The 14,697-nt window shown below is 41.1% G+C and overlaps 1 protein-coding gene and 1 long non-coding RNA gene across 2 annotated transcripts in view; both read left to right on the plus strand.

Moving 5' to 3' along the window:
- Nucleotides 1–14,697, plus strand: part of LOC141949269 (uncharacterized) — a 191,895-nt gene that overhangs the window by 34,218 nt on the left and 142,980 nt on the right. The gene's annotated exons all lie outside the window — the stretch shown is intronic.
- Nucleotides 1–14,697, plus strand: part of DCX (doublecortin) — a 76,918-nt gene that overhangs the window by 10,979 nt on the left and 51,242 nt on the right. The window contains exon 3 of the mRNA XM_074882791.1: nucleotides 816–1,156. Coding sequence (XP_074738892.1) covers nucleotides 816–1,156 — 341 coding nt within the window. The remainder of the gene's footprint in view (nucleotides 1–815; nucleotides 1,157–14,697) is intronic.

The following is a 14,697-nucleotide window of genomic DNA, read 5'->3' on the forward strand; positions in this document are numbered from 1 at the left end:
GATAGGATCCTGTAAATTACAGACAAGGCTTGAAAGTAATTTTGGATGGGAGAGGGAAAGGCTTTTTTTGTGAATTACTAACAAGACTATGTAACCCTTCTCTACCATGTCTAAATTTGGATTTAATATATTTTTGGTTGGTACCAGCCATATAAATGCAAGCAGTGGTATTTGGTGTAGTGTTTTATCTCAGCTGCCACTAGGTCTGTCCTCTAATAAACCACTGACACTATAACAAAGTATATTTGTTACGCCTGCTAGATTTATCAAAGCTGCTTTTGGTAGAGACTATTCAGTACCACATTTTCATTATTTTTCCAGGCATGACACAAAAGGTACTTTGTGGATGAATGTTGATATCCTCTTGGCAGGGGATGACTGACTGACATAGTAGCTAGGTCTGTAAAGGTGCAGAGGAAGCTTGCAAATTTACAAAATATTTTAGGTGATTAAATGAATTTGATGTTTAGGTGCTTTTAGACATCTTAGCTGCATCTTCAGGTACCTAAATACCTTTATAACGCTCAACCTTTTTTAACCCCTGGTTCATGTGACTGAATGGTAGTATGTATTTGCTGATGAAAGCTATGGCTGTCTGGCTTACTTTGGGGAAATACTAGTCATATTTTAAATAAGCATAAATCTAAAATTAAAATAAGACAAAATGTTTTAATAACAAGCTGTCATGGAAGTGCTAATGAAAACAATTATTAATTATTTACATGATTAATGGGGTGAAATGTATAGTGTCTGGTTTTCAGCAGCCTTATGGTAATAGCTGTTAGAATTAGACTGGTGTTCATTTCTTTCAAAAGGGGAGAGTTATGTCTGCTCATCTGACAACTTCTTCAAGAAGGTGGAATACACCAAGAATGTCAATCCCAACTGGTCTGTCAATGTGAAGACATCTGCCAACCAGAAAGCACCTCAGTCTCTGGCCAGCAGCAACAGTGCCCAGGCAAAGGAGAACAAAGATTTTGTGCGTCCCAAGCTGGTAACCATCATCCGCAGTGGGGTGAAGCCCCGGAAGGCAGTCCGTGTGCTCTTGAACAAGAAGACTGCTCATTCGTTTGAGCAAGTTCTCACCGATATCACTGAAGCTATAAAACTGGAGACAGGAGTGGTCAAAAAGCTGTATACCTTGGATGGGAAACAGGTAGGAGATTTTTACAGATGTTATGTCTTTTCTTTCTCTTATCTTGAGGCTTTGCTGACTCAGAACAATTTTTGAAGCCTAAAATTAACCTGAGATGATTGCTGCCATCTGTTCTCTTAGAAGTCAGACTTCTCATGCCAGTGGTTAAGTTACTAAATTTTCACTGATATTAATATCAAGTAAAGAATGTAGCCAACCGTCTGAGTGAAACAGATGCTCCATCCTGCACGCCAGCGTGCAGTGCGTGTCTTCCAGACTAGCTAAATAAATAACATGGGGAGTTCGGCTCACAGCCACCAGTTGATCTGGCTCTGAAGTAATTGCAAGAACTCTTGAGATTTGGATTCACTAAGTGAAAATGTGTTGCTTGACTTTCCTTGCCCTCAAATGAAGGCTTGCTAAGATAAAGGGATTGATCCAAGCATGCTCTTCTGGCTAGCTCAGTAACTAGCAGGAAGAGCATGGAACTGTGTTGCATTTTCTTGACGAAATGCATGACGAGATAACATGCAGAAGGATTTGGGTCAAAAATATTTAGTGGGTCATCATAATGTGCTTCATGTCTACATTTTCCTGGAACTGAAGGAAACATCTGTCTCTTGTTAGCAGCTACACAGCAATAAACCATTTCATATTGCTGTATCTATGAAAACCCTTAAAGGAATGTGGAGGGTAACTCTGGGGACTGGGAAGAGCTAGATTCTTCAAGGGCAATTCTAAGCTTGATTTAACAATTCCATGTCTTCTGTAACTGAGGGATGATCTTATTTTTGTCACTATTTTTCTTGCTCCAGATTCTGGAGTGAGGCAGCACAGCTCTTGTGTGGGGGTTGGATGCTGGATATTCTAGGGATTGATACTATTGCTTTAAATTAACTCTTTTTCCTATCTCTGGAGAAAATTATTCAAATACTGGCTCTTGAAATAACATGCCAAACCTAGGCAATTCATCCAACTAATATGGTGTCACATCCCACTCAGACAAGAGAGACAAGTGACTCAGATTCGCAAATCCCCAATGGAGCGGACAACAAGTCTCCAAGTCCAAACATTTATTTACTACCCACAATGTACTAACTGAACACACTATAATTGGCTAAGTATATAGCAAGTTGTGGCAAGCAATGCAATACGCCTTGCATTTCTTAATGGGAAAGGGAAAAGAGGGAGATAGAGGGAATGGGGAAATACAGATCACCGGTCTGGGTTTCTGCGCTGATCCCGCCAGCAAGGGTTCCAGGGGGCAGCCGTCTTTTTCGCTTGCATCCATCTTCTTTGCTTCACTGCACTCTCCAGGGCCCCCCCGCCCTTTCTTCCCCCGCCTTGATTTATACACACTTTCCTTGGGTCCGTTCCCTAGGTCGACCCCCATACCTACGTATCCCATGTACGGGGAGGGGTAAGGTGTTTCATGGGATGATGTAATTAGCATGACCATGTTAGCCTTCATTAGCATATTGAGGGGTGTTAACTTTAATATGCATTTCGTGGATAATGAAGCAAAGTTCATTCACTGGACAGATGGCCCTTGAAATTTGGCCAGGTGCACCAGAGCAGAGCTGTCCTGTCTCCACAGGGCTCCCTCCTCCAGCTGCATCTTGTGTTACTCGGGCAGCCTTATCAGCTTCTACCTCCACACTATGCGCCCTGTGACTCATAGTTTTGTCTTGCGAGTGTTTGAGGCATTTCTTCGATCAGCCTCAACTTTTGCTTTCTCAGGCTGTTTTTCTTAGTTTCTCGCAGGCCTGGTTTCTCGTCTCTCACACATAGCGTCTTTACATATGAAAATGTTCATCCTTCTAACCCCAAACATAGGCTCATAAAGTGTCCTGCACAGTCCAGGTGCAGTGTCTGGCAGCTGAAAGTAGCATGTCACTCTAACCTGCCTGATATTCTTGCTTTGTCCCAACCTCGATATCCTGCACATTAGTTAGTGGCTGCTTCTAGCTTCAGATACACCCAAATCTCAACTGCCTGTCTAAGCTTTTCTTTCCACTTGTCTCAACCCAGCACTTTCTTTTCATAACATGTGTAGTTTATACATGAGTGGGTGACTTTCCAGCTAGACTGTCCATAGATATAGTAGCATGCTGAACATAAGCAGTGTTACAGGGAGTGATGTACTGGAAACCTAGGAAGTGGCTGAGGGAAGAGGAAGGAGAAAGTCAAATGATCTGTCCTGACTGAGGAAATCGTGAATGGGCACAGGACCATGTGTTTTGAATCACAGCAGCTTTACAAAGGGTTTAATAGATGGATCTGGCCTGAAAGCAGTTGCCTACTCATGCTGTCAGAGTCCTGTTGCTCTCCGTTGTGGATGAGGATCTTAATCTGAACCTGTAAATTGCCTCAGTTCTTTGAGAACAGCCAGCATTTTGGAGGTGAGCTGTTGCTTTGGACGACATGCAGAAATAGGTATGCCCCATGAACTTCCATCAAACTGTTCTCCACCCTTTAGCTAGTTACACGAGTAAGTGGTGTTTCCCTCTCCACTTTGACTGGAGAGCCAGACTAAATCAGCCCATAAATCGAACTGAGCTTGTGGCCTTGTGACTGGACCAGCCTGTGAAATTGTGTTAAATCCTAAGTGGGGATTTGGGAAATGCTGCTTGCTCTCAAGTTACAGATCATCTAGAGTAGTGCTGCTGTGGGGTAGACTGCAATCTGTTGTTGGAGTGGCTGCCTTGCATGGAGCTACAGCTGAGCAAGGGGCACAAAAATCTATGTAATTTAGCAATTTCTACCACAAACTGTTGTCCATAGCAGAGACCACACCATACCTAACTCTTCTTGAATAAAAAAATAAAAGGCAACCTTGTTTTCCTCATGTCAGGCTCTGATAGCTGTATAGTCACTGGTGCCTTAATTCAGCACTGTTTTGACTGGGACAAGCTGACAACTTCACCATCATTTTTTGTTGCAGAAATGTGATTTCAGTAAATTTAGTCTGAGTAAAGATATCACATTTAACTTGTTTTGCTGGCTTTATAATTCACCATTTTATGAACTGTGATATTTCATTGTGTGTTAGATAAACCACTGGGAGTTTTACTGTATGCAAATGTACATGTGTATTGCAGTTATTGAAAAAGTGAGATTTTGTGATTTGACGGTAATGGAATATTTGACATTTGTTTGCGGCATCAATTACTGAAGCTTCCTGAAGTCACCAAGGCTTTGTTTTTATTGGAAGGCTTCCTTCAATGTTTGTATTTTTAATCTAAGTTTATTTGAAATTTTCCACCTATGTGTGTTCTTAGTGTTGAAGCTAGAGCTAGAAGTGGTATGGGTGCAGTGTTTGCTGTTAGGGTTTCCATGACATACTGCTCCATAAAATCAGACCTTCTAACATGATATTAGAGGTTTTTGCATGTCTGGTTCTGCCATTGGAAAGAGATTCTTGAATGCCTAATTCTGACAAACAGTACTTTATTTTCAGGAGAAAATATTCATGCAAAGGCACAAGCTGCTCAAAGCTGAAATACTGACAAGAATCCTGACAGTCTGTCTCTTTGAGTGTCATCGGAGGCACATTACTCCCTCTGTTGTGAAATGATAAAATTTACAAAAGGAACGTACAAAGGATAATCATCCTTCCTCAGTCCATGAGCTGTAACTTAATGAGGGGATATGATTATTTTATTTATAGGCATTTCCATGGTGCTCATCAGTAGAGTAATCAAGATGCTTTAGAAGTACAGACAGTAGTGGCAATGATAGTGGTGTGTAAATAATTACATTTCTATGCACTGCAGACCTGCTGCATTTGGAGTGAGAAAGCAGTTAATTGAGAGCTGGATGGAGTGTGTTTGAATAAATGTAACACTCAAAACAACAGTGAGGTTAGGTTTTTTTAAGGAAATTTTGTTTCCTTTTATGTCTTGGATTGTCTGTAGAAATATGGTCCTTTTGAAACTGTGAAATTAGCATCTTGTGTTTAAGTAGTTTATTTAACTTGGTCTTGCACATATTTCTAATGCCTTGCGCCTTGTCTGTCTGTACTCAAGCTTCTTCCCTCCTTGGAGCATATATTCACCCCTTGATGGACACCCCAGAACTCAAAAGGGGTTTCAGATTGTCACCAAAAATGAGTCATGACAGAGAATCACAACAGATATAAATTTTGAACTTTCAGGGCCATATAAGAAATGGTATAGGTCAAAGAATTCAATGCATTAAACACACACTACAGTGGATCAAATTCAGCACTTGGTTTCATGACTACAACTGCTGTTGTGTTGAGATGTGTAATATATGTAATTAATATATACATATGCAGGATTTAATTTGGTCTGATCTGTGGATCATGTTGGAAAACAGTTGTTTTGGTAGATTCTTTCTCTTTTTTAAAACAGTTATATCCAGTGTCCCAAATAAGTCTGGATTCCTGGGAGCACTGGCTACTTTATAAACACATGATGGCTGTTTCTGCCTCATGTCATTAATAAACTAAATTAGAAAACAGAATTTGAGACTGTGGATGAAGTTGCATTCAGATATTTTTGATTGCAATAGTCTGAACTAGACTTTGCAAAGGTTGTATAGATTTACTGTCCTATTTGTGCTTAAGCTTCTTTCTCACCGTGGTGTACAATAAGTAGGTGTTTTTCTGGAAAAGAGGAGGCTATTTCATCACTGTCAGCTCAGTGCCCATCTTCTGTTTTCTGCACCTTGCTTTGCAATTTGTGTCTGTCTGCATTCAGTCCTGCTTTTAAGAAGTGATCTGGAAAAGCTAATGTCTTCTGTACGTGCTGAGCTTCTTTTCCTGTGCTATCATGTATTCCAAAGTCTGTGAGTTGTTCAGCAAGTATACGAAGAGATGTAGAAACAAAAATCAGTCCCTTTTTTTTGTGGTTGGCTGAGTGGGTGATACTGTGGCTTGACCAGAAAATCATCAGGTATGTTCAGTTGTAGTTTAGCATTAAGATATTTTCTGTGGTAGGGAATTCCTTCTGCCTTTTCTCTGTTTAGTTCTTAACTAAATACCCTATTCTGTGACCCATCAATTAGCATCACCAAATAAGCAGAATAAGGTGCTGTTCAGAGGGGGAAAAACTGGTATGCTTCAGTTCCACATAAATATAGATATTCTGGTCAACAAGCAGTGAACTCAATGTGTTTTTAGCCATCATAACATGCAAAGATCTCTTTGGGACTCTGAAATCTTCAAGCACAGGGAGAAGTCACATATGTGCTATTCATTGGCTTTTACCTAGCCCAGACAAAGTACTTCTGTTCCATCTGGGTGTTAGTGGTCTCATCAGAAGAAATGACATACATTTTCATATGTCAGGGCATTTGTGACTGTGCTCCTGAAAGAATTTCTAGTGTTAATAAAATGGTTCCCTCTAGCAGTCTTTGCTTTGATAAGGATTTCATGTGGCAGATGATAAGTGAAGTTCATCCTTCTGTTTGCAAAGCTGATGCAAATGCTTAGGAGGCCATCCCACCTCTCCTGTCCAGAGAAGAAGTTGCTATTTTATTTTAGATGACTTGCATTGAGGAAGGGCAGCAGCCACAAAGGGAGAAGCAGAATGACTAAGCTCACAGCAGGTTAAAGGTTGGGACTTTGGGATCAAAGTCAACAAAGTAGTTGATAAAGCAGCTCCTAGTACTGTACTACTAGTAAAAAGCTACCTTAGATGCATCCATACAAGTTGTACTGGAGAAACCAACAAACTTTGGAATTGCTGCACTGATTTTAAGATGGTATTTGGAAACAAACTAGAAATTTCATTGCTCAAGTGTCAATGCTAACAGCAGACCAAACTCTGCCAGAATAGTGTAGCTTTGTTGATTACATTAATGCAATTGTATCAATGTGATGTAGAACAAGGTTTGTACCAAAATAGACAAATACCTCCAATGGTGTACTCTGTTATTGATGCTCAAGAAGAAGCTGAATACCTCCCTGACATACCTAGTAACATCTGCATTGCTGAAAGATCAGAGGGAAAATATTCCCTCTAGAGCCCTGGAGATAGTTAACTTACACCCTGAGGCAGGAGGTTCAAGGTTACAAAGCAAGCAAATTGGTTTGCATTATTACACATGTCAAGGGGTAGGATGTCAGAAACTTCTCATCCTTCTGAGACTTCATAGTGGCCGCCCTTTTGGATACTGAAAAACTGCATTGAAGTAACCCCAGAACAAAACAGTTTCATGCACTCATGTAAAGCTGGGATCTAGCCCCAAAGCAAATGGGAGGGAAGAGCAGGACATGAGTGCAAGTGTGTTTTGTATCCTGCCTCCTGCAAAAGGCTCTGCAGCAGCCAGTGCCAATAAAGGGGAGGCGAGTCCCATCTTTCCTTCCTGCTGCATAAAGCTGTAACAATAAAACTGTATCTGTTTTGCATCTTTTTCTCAGTGCATCTTGTTAACTGCTGAGATTTGGCAGGCCTTGCATAAATCTCCCATTTTGATACCAAGAGGTCAGATCTGGATCGCAAGCACTAGCAGAGGAATTGTGCAGGCGTAGCCGCCTCCCCGAATAGATCACTCAGGGTGAGGATTAACTTCCAGCTTCACCTCTTCTCATTGCTTTTGCAGACTACTCTGATTTAGGGTGTTTGCATGAGATTATTGCTCTCCAGCAACCATGTGTCATGCAAGGAAGGGTAGTAATAATGTATGGGCTGTAGAACTTCTGAACCCGTCACTTACAGTGCCAGACAATGCAGCCTAGTTCTCTATCTTTAGGGAGCTCTTAGCCTAAGCTGGAAATTCAGCATTGCCCGATTCATGCAATGACTAGACACTAACACAGACAAAACCAATTAGTCCTCAGGTATCCCTTAAGGATTTTATCATTCGCTAGAATGAACAAGCCAAGCTTCCATGAATGTGTATCTAAGTACTTATGATTAAATATTCAGAAGACAGATTTCTGAGATGTTATTCAGAAACCTTATGCTTATTAATTTCTGTTTACTTAGATCTATGGGCCACAGAATCTGGGTGAAAAGGGGCCTATTTGGAACACTGAATCCTAGTTCCTGTACTTATTAAAGCAGAAGCAGTCTGATCTCAGCAGCTAAAGCCTTGATCAAATCTCTTCTCCTGTGAGCATTGAGACTGACCTGGTTGCTATCAGTTCGGTCTCCAGTCAGCTCCCCAAGGCATGTACGGAGCAAGGGGTGACAGCGGAGGAGACCATCATCTTGCAAACTCTGATTGATGTTTTGCCATTGCTTTGCCTCATCCTCAGGTTCTGGAGGAGGTGTCCTGCTCCTGCCTGACCTCTAGCAGGGTTTGGTGCTGTGTATTCATTGGCATTTTGTCGTTATGCAAATACTGGCTAAAGCTGTGGTGAATCTCTTGTCCTCTTAAGGCAGCGAGGTGCCAAGTCTAGAAGCAGGCTCCAGAGTTGCACTGTTGCTTGCTGAAAATTGTTTGATTTTCTAGAAACACAAGCCCTGATAGTAACCATGTACTGACCAAGATCCACATGAACACCTGCTACTTGTGTCACAGATGGCAGGCTGTCAAAATTATTGAAAGATGAAGTCACATCTGACCTGGTGACCTAGGAGTACGTGGCCCCTATTACTGAGTCCTGGTGCTATTCACACCCCGAAAGAGACGTATGCTAAAAATTCAGTCCTCACTAGCATCTTCATTTTGGCAGTTCTTTCTGTCATACATGTTCCCTTTTCACTCTGAATCCCAGGAGAAAAGGGGATTATTCACTGTCGTGCCAGGGGGTTTATCTAGGAATAAATGCACTGAAAATGAGCAACGGAAATTAGGCTGAGTATCAGGAGCTAAGACAGGCCAAGAAAGCCTTGTAGTTTTTTCCATTGCTAGTTTGTATTGTAACATGAAAGTTTCTGGTTCCTTTTTGGTGCTCAAGTAGAAATCCCACCAGTGTGAATGGGAGCCCCTCCTTCTCTGAGAGGGAGCAGTTTACAGTGAATGTATTCTGAGCAAGCGTCTACCTCAGTGCATGGACTCTAGTAAACATCTGTCTTTCCGTCTCTAGTAAACAAATGTCTTTCTTATTCTGGTGAGGCAGGGTCCTTAGGTTGTGAGTGGCATCACGTGTAGTCCGTTTGCTCACATCTCCCTACCTGCAGTAGCTCACCGAGTGTGTGAATACTCCCCTGAGTTCACCCAGTGTGAGGCACCTCGAGAATCTGATGGCAGTTGGTGCCATATTCCACATCTTGTTGCAAGTTCCACCTCTTCTTCTTGTCTGCCTGAAACCCCTTCCCCTTCCCTTTCCCCTTCAAAAAGCTCTTTTCACTCAGTAGCAGGTAAGTTATGACACAGCCCATATTTACACTTGTCTTTAAGAAGAGCCTGCACTAGATGTGGGTAAAGGCATACAGCCTAGTAACAGAGGCTGGTAAGAAATAGTACAATAAAGCTATCATCCAACACAACAGTATTTCCTTCTTTCTTGTCCCTGAAACTTCACATGGAACTGAACCAGTGATTATTCTTTTTTTATGTAGTATGTGCATCTTGATGGAGCTTAAGTGTTAAGGAAATGAATCCATGTTGCAAAGGGCCCAGACTGAACATGAGAGAGAGGTTGTCAAAAGCCTTTGAACATGATGCCAGCATCATTCAGAGATCTCTGTATGGGACAGTAGGGAACAAGTGATAGCTTTGCTCATGTGCAGAGGATAGCAGCGCCCATCCACCCTCAGGTCTGCTGGGGATGACAAAAGATACTGGCAATGAAATGTGTGTAATAAAAGTATGTCTAAAGGAGTTGAGGAGAAAAAAAGTTGGATCCAATCCGTCCAGATTTTCAGAATTGGCTAAGGTAGGCCTGCATATGTGGGGAAGTGCAAAGACAAGCCATGAAAGCTGAGGGTTATTTCAGCTTGTGTTCAGGGCTTCTCAGGCTGCGGCAAATCAATTAGCATACAGAGCTGGAGTTGCAGACCTGCTCCTGGAGATTTGCTTAGCTCTGAATTCAAACCGAATAGAAAAAATAAGCAAGGCTAATAACCAGAGCATTCACTGCTCCAAGCCATAAGGCACACCCTCTCCCCTGTGAACATACAGTCAGTCTTTTCTGAATTAATAGACATAGCTCTTGTTTCCTGGTTAACAGCAAGCAGGGTGTGTATGAGTATATGCATGTGTATCTATCTGTATAAGTACATTTTACTGAGTGTTGCAGAACACAGCTCTGCAGCTCAACTTGCTGTCTAAGCAATCCAAAATCTCCTTTTAGTTAAAGGATCCCAGGGACTATTGTGCTCTGACAATGATATCCTTGAGTCATGTTATTGTTTTTCTTCCCTTAGTCTAATAAACCAAAGGCATTTTACTGGAGTCTTTAACTGCACTTTGAAAATGTTTGCTTACTTTTAAATTATTCTTTGAGATAAATGCAAACCTCATTGTCATTAACAGTTTTTAAATTATCCACCTAATCTAAAATATATAGGAAATTTGTATGTATTGGCTCATGATGCTTTTCTCTCATTTTTTATCTTGGAAAATACTTCAGATCAAGGATTTTTCAACTAGAGTGGGTGTGAGCTATAGTCTGCTTTTTAGTAATTATTTTTTCTTTTTTTCCCCAAATGGGGGACTTTGTTATGAACAAAATGGACAAAAACCAGACATGCGTAAGATGAGATAATATGTACTATTCATTAGAAGGACTTTTCCGGGGGATTTTGCTTCAGTCAGAATTGGCGTGAGAGATCAGTCCTTCCAGTCCTCCAGGTCTGAGCTCTGTTATCTGGAGGACAATGAACACAACGAGCTTTATTGGCTCCACAGGAATAATTATGCAGCCAGTGAGCCCGCAGGGCAGCAGGGGAGAGCAGGACTCCAGGCTCCTTCTTCGTGCTCCCCTGCCCTCACCATCTGCTCTGTGCTGCTTATCTGACACTCAGTCCCCTGCGACTGCCAGGGCCCACAGCTCTGCTTCTCCTGCCTTGCTGTGGACATCGCTCCCAGGTTGTGATGGACCAGTTCAAGCCATCCCATGAAACACCTAGCCACACTAACTGTGCTACGGGGAGAACAGCTGATGGCTACAGATGTCTGTCTTTCCTTTGAGTGCTCTGAACAGGAAAGAATAATTCGTTTAGGAAAGCATCTTGTGGTCCATGCATACTTCTGTGAAAGATGCATTTCTTCAAGCTATTGCTGTATGCTGTGCTCCTGATATAATCTCTTGTGCCCTTCCTCACTCCCTCATGCCCATAATATTGCTGAAAGAGGAACAGAGAGGCTGGGAATGGTGACTAATGGCTGTACCCATTCTCCTCTGTATGTCAGGTGGTGACAATTCAGCTTCTGTCCTAGATAAATCAACTGAAATGAAAGTTAAAATTGTGAAATACACAACATGGCATAACAAGGTATGAATAAACATAATTTCTACAAGAAAAACATTTACCTTGATGATCTATTGGTATGGAATAATAGAACAAATAAAATCATGGATAGGGGAGAGCCAGTGGACATTTAGACTTCAAAAAATCATGAGGAAAGGCACCTGCAAGAACCTATTAAGAAACCTGAAGTAGTGATAAGAAGGGAAAATACTATCACAGATGGGAAACAGGTTTAGAAGAAGAAACCAGGGTAGAAATAACTTTTTATCAGAGTAAAAATTAAGTATCAAGATACAAGTAGTGTTTACCGTTTTCTTGAGTGATCTGGAGGTGGAAGTACTTGGTGAAGATGATGAAAAAATTATTGTAATAAAGTTGGGAGACAAGTGGGAGACTTACAGAGATGAACAGGCAGTGTAATGGATGATCTTAAGTGCAAAGTGGCACACACTGGTAGAAATTACTCTTAAATTAAAAATAGCTATTCTGCAGAGAGGATTGGTCTTGATGAGGCAGGCTAGTAAAGAGTATCTTAGCACAGAATCAAAACAACATGCTAAAGCATATGGTATGCATTCAAAATTCAGACAGAAAGGAACAGCTTTTTAAAATATTGCTGTATTCCATTTACCCTTCCAGTTCACCTCTCCACATTCACAAATGTGTCTCAGAACATGGAAGTAAATAAGATGTTTCTCCAGTGACTGTGCTGCACTACAGCCCTCTGCAACTCTCCCATATTCTCTTGAAGCAGCTAGAAGGGATGGGGTAGCTCATGCAGGTGCTTGGTAACTCTTGTTAATGCAGTATGGTATAACTGGGACTTCAGTGAAACATGAAGTAGGTTACAAATGGTCAGAGTGTGTATACTATTGAGTGTTTAGTGCTAAACACCCAAGGCTTTCATGGCTCTCCATGGCTGCTGAGTCTTGGTACGGTTTTGTGCCTGTGAGTATGAAACTGAGAGTTTGCCCACGGCATTGAGATGACCTGGCACCCAGTAAGTTAACTTCCTTTGGCGGTCCAAGGTGTCTGGTTATGCAAAGATGTTGAGAGAAGCTATAGGTGTAGCTCCACAGATGGGGAATACCCTAATTTTCCATAGACAGGTGACACGTGTCATCCCGCTGCATGGTGGAATATTTGAAATGGGTTTGTCAAAACTGCATGCAGTAATCATATTCTTTATATTAGGGGCACAAAATATAGTGCTTGTAAAAGTCTTGCTCTTAATGTGTATGCACTTGTCCATTCTTCAGTCAGGTGTGTTGTATAGCTGTTAATTCAGGGTTTGTAACTTCTGTCTACTTTGATATGTCCAACTTCTGCACTGTCTTTATGGCTACAAAACAGTATCATTGGAGTGGAGAGAAAAATTGCACCCTTCACACTTCTTCCATACCACCTCGTATTTACAAGAGTCTGTGAAGTATTTTAATAATGGAAACCAGTAAAAATGCAGTGCAGCCATTTCAACTTTGTCGAGAATTTTAAACCTAGCAGATAAATTATTTGGGGGCAAATGCATTTGCAGAGAAGCAAAAATTTGTTTGAAACTTTAAACCTGAGCAGCCTTCCATCATGGAGCTCAGCTCTCTGGAAAGGCAGTAAGAGGACTAAACTTCCCTTTCTCAAATGTGCACATATCAGGAACCTTATCAACTGCTGGCAGGCTGCAGGATTACATGTAAATTAAGTGTATCAAAAAGTTGAGTTAGCCAACATTAGGAGCTAAGAATGTTATTCTTGCCTACTTGAAAGCCCTTCATCATGGATTAGAAACAAGAACTTACATCTCTTAATACCATCTGAAAACTGAGGCATCTTTTTTGCTTCCAGTGAATTTTAATACCTTGAGAGTAAATGGTACTGGGGATTTCCTTCATTTTAGACAACCCTAGTCACAGAGGGTTGCAAAATGATGTGTAGTTTCACAATCAAAATGAAAGCCATAAGGCTGGCTGAATTTTGTGGAAGAGTCTCAATAGTTGTTGGTGAATGTTATTTTTAGCACTGTAAAGCAACAGAGATCTTTACAATCTTGGCATTTCTTGCAGTTTGCAAATGGAGAACAGCTTTTGAAATGTCTGCTTTTCCTTGAATTTTTATCTGTATCATAAGCAGCTTCATAAAGTTTTTGTACTGCTCTTGGCAGCAGGTAATGATTTAGTGCCAAATAGTGCAGAACTGCTCCGTTTACACTGTTTCTGTAGAATGCTTTTTCTTCCAGAAAATAGATGCTGGAAAAAAGTGCCATCTGATCCTGACATTCATTGTTTGAGTTGTTTCCAGTTGCAGGTGTGAAGCGTTCAATTTAGTGTAAAATGGGCAGTAAACAAGGAAGAATTTAGTTGGGCCAAAAGTGGATACACTGAGCGTTAATTTACAAATCTCATAATATTTAATACCAGTGAAAACCAACTTGTTTTTTTCTTCTAAGCATAGCTTACCAAGGACTTTCTCTCAAAACCAGAAGAAGGTAGTTGCTACAGGAAATATGTCGCAGATGAGAGGCAGTGTGCTTCAGGTATTCAGGCAGAAAGAGTGGGTCTCAGGGCTCCTGGCATGAATCCTAGATTCAGCTGCAGTGTGTGACCTAGGTTAAGGCAATCAATTTCGTCTTTTCAGACAGGTGTGCCTTGACACATTTAAACTCATAGGGAGGCTGAAATGAGTTTGTCAATTTGTCTTTAATGTTCCAGTTTGAAAAGTTTTCACACATCTTTGTCTTAGCAGCTTTTTGGCAAAACAGCTGACTCACTTGTAAGACTTATTCAAACTGCTGAGAGCTGGAGGTATGATACAGGTCAGGGATGGTATCCGTCAGAGTCTCTCAACCTTTTTTTTTTTTTTCCAAAGGACTGCCTATATTCTCTAGGAATAATATCTATTACCCCTTCCTAATAATTTTCTAACAGCTAACACTGCTATACCAATCAGTAAAGCATAGAGCACCGTTTGAATGTTCATTTATCTCTCCATTTTTTTCCCTGCTTGTCTCTCCCATTTTATTCATTCCCTGCTTGTGTGCATGGGGATTTGCCTGTTTGCTTTGCTTTCCTTGCCATATTGTTTCAATTATCAGAGAATCTTTTTCACCTCCACTTGACTTATATGTGGGTTTGACTTACAATTGGGACAATATAGTCATTCTGGCAGCTGTACTGTGGGACACCTTCTGCTGCTCACCAGCTAAGACTGATGAAGAATACTAAGTCTCAATAGCATTGT

Source organism: Strix uralensis, chromosome 13 (genome assembly GCF_047716275.1).
Source record: "Strix uralensis isolate ZFMK-TIS-50842 chromosome 13, bStrUra1, whole genome shotgun sequence".
NCBI lineage: Eukaryota > Metazoa > Chordata > Aves > Strigiformes > Strigidae > Strix > Strix uralensis.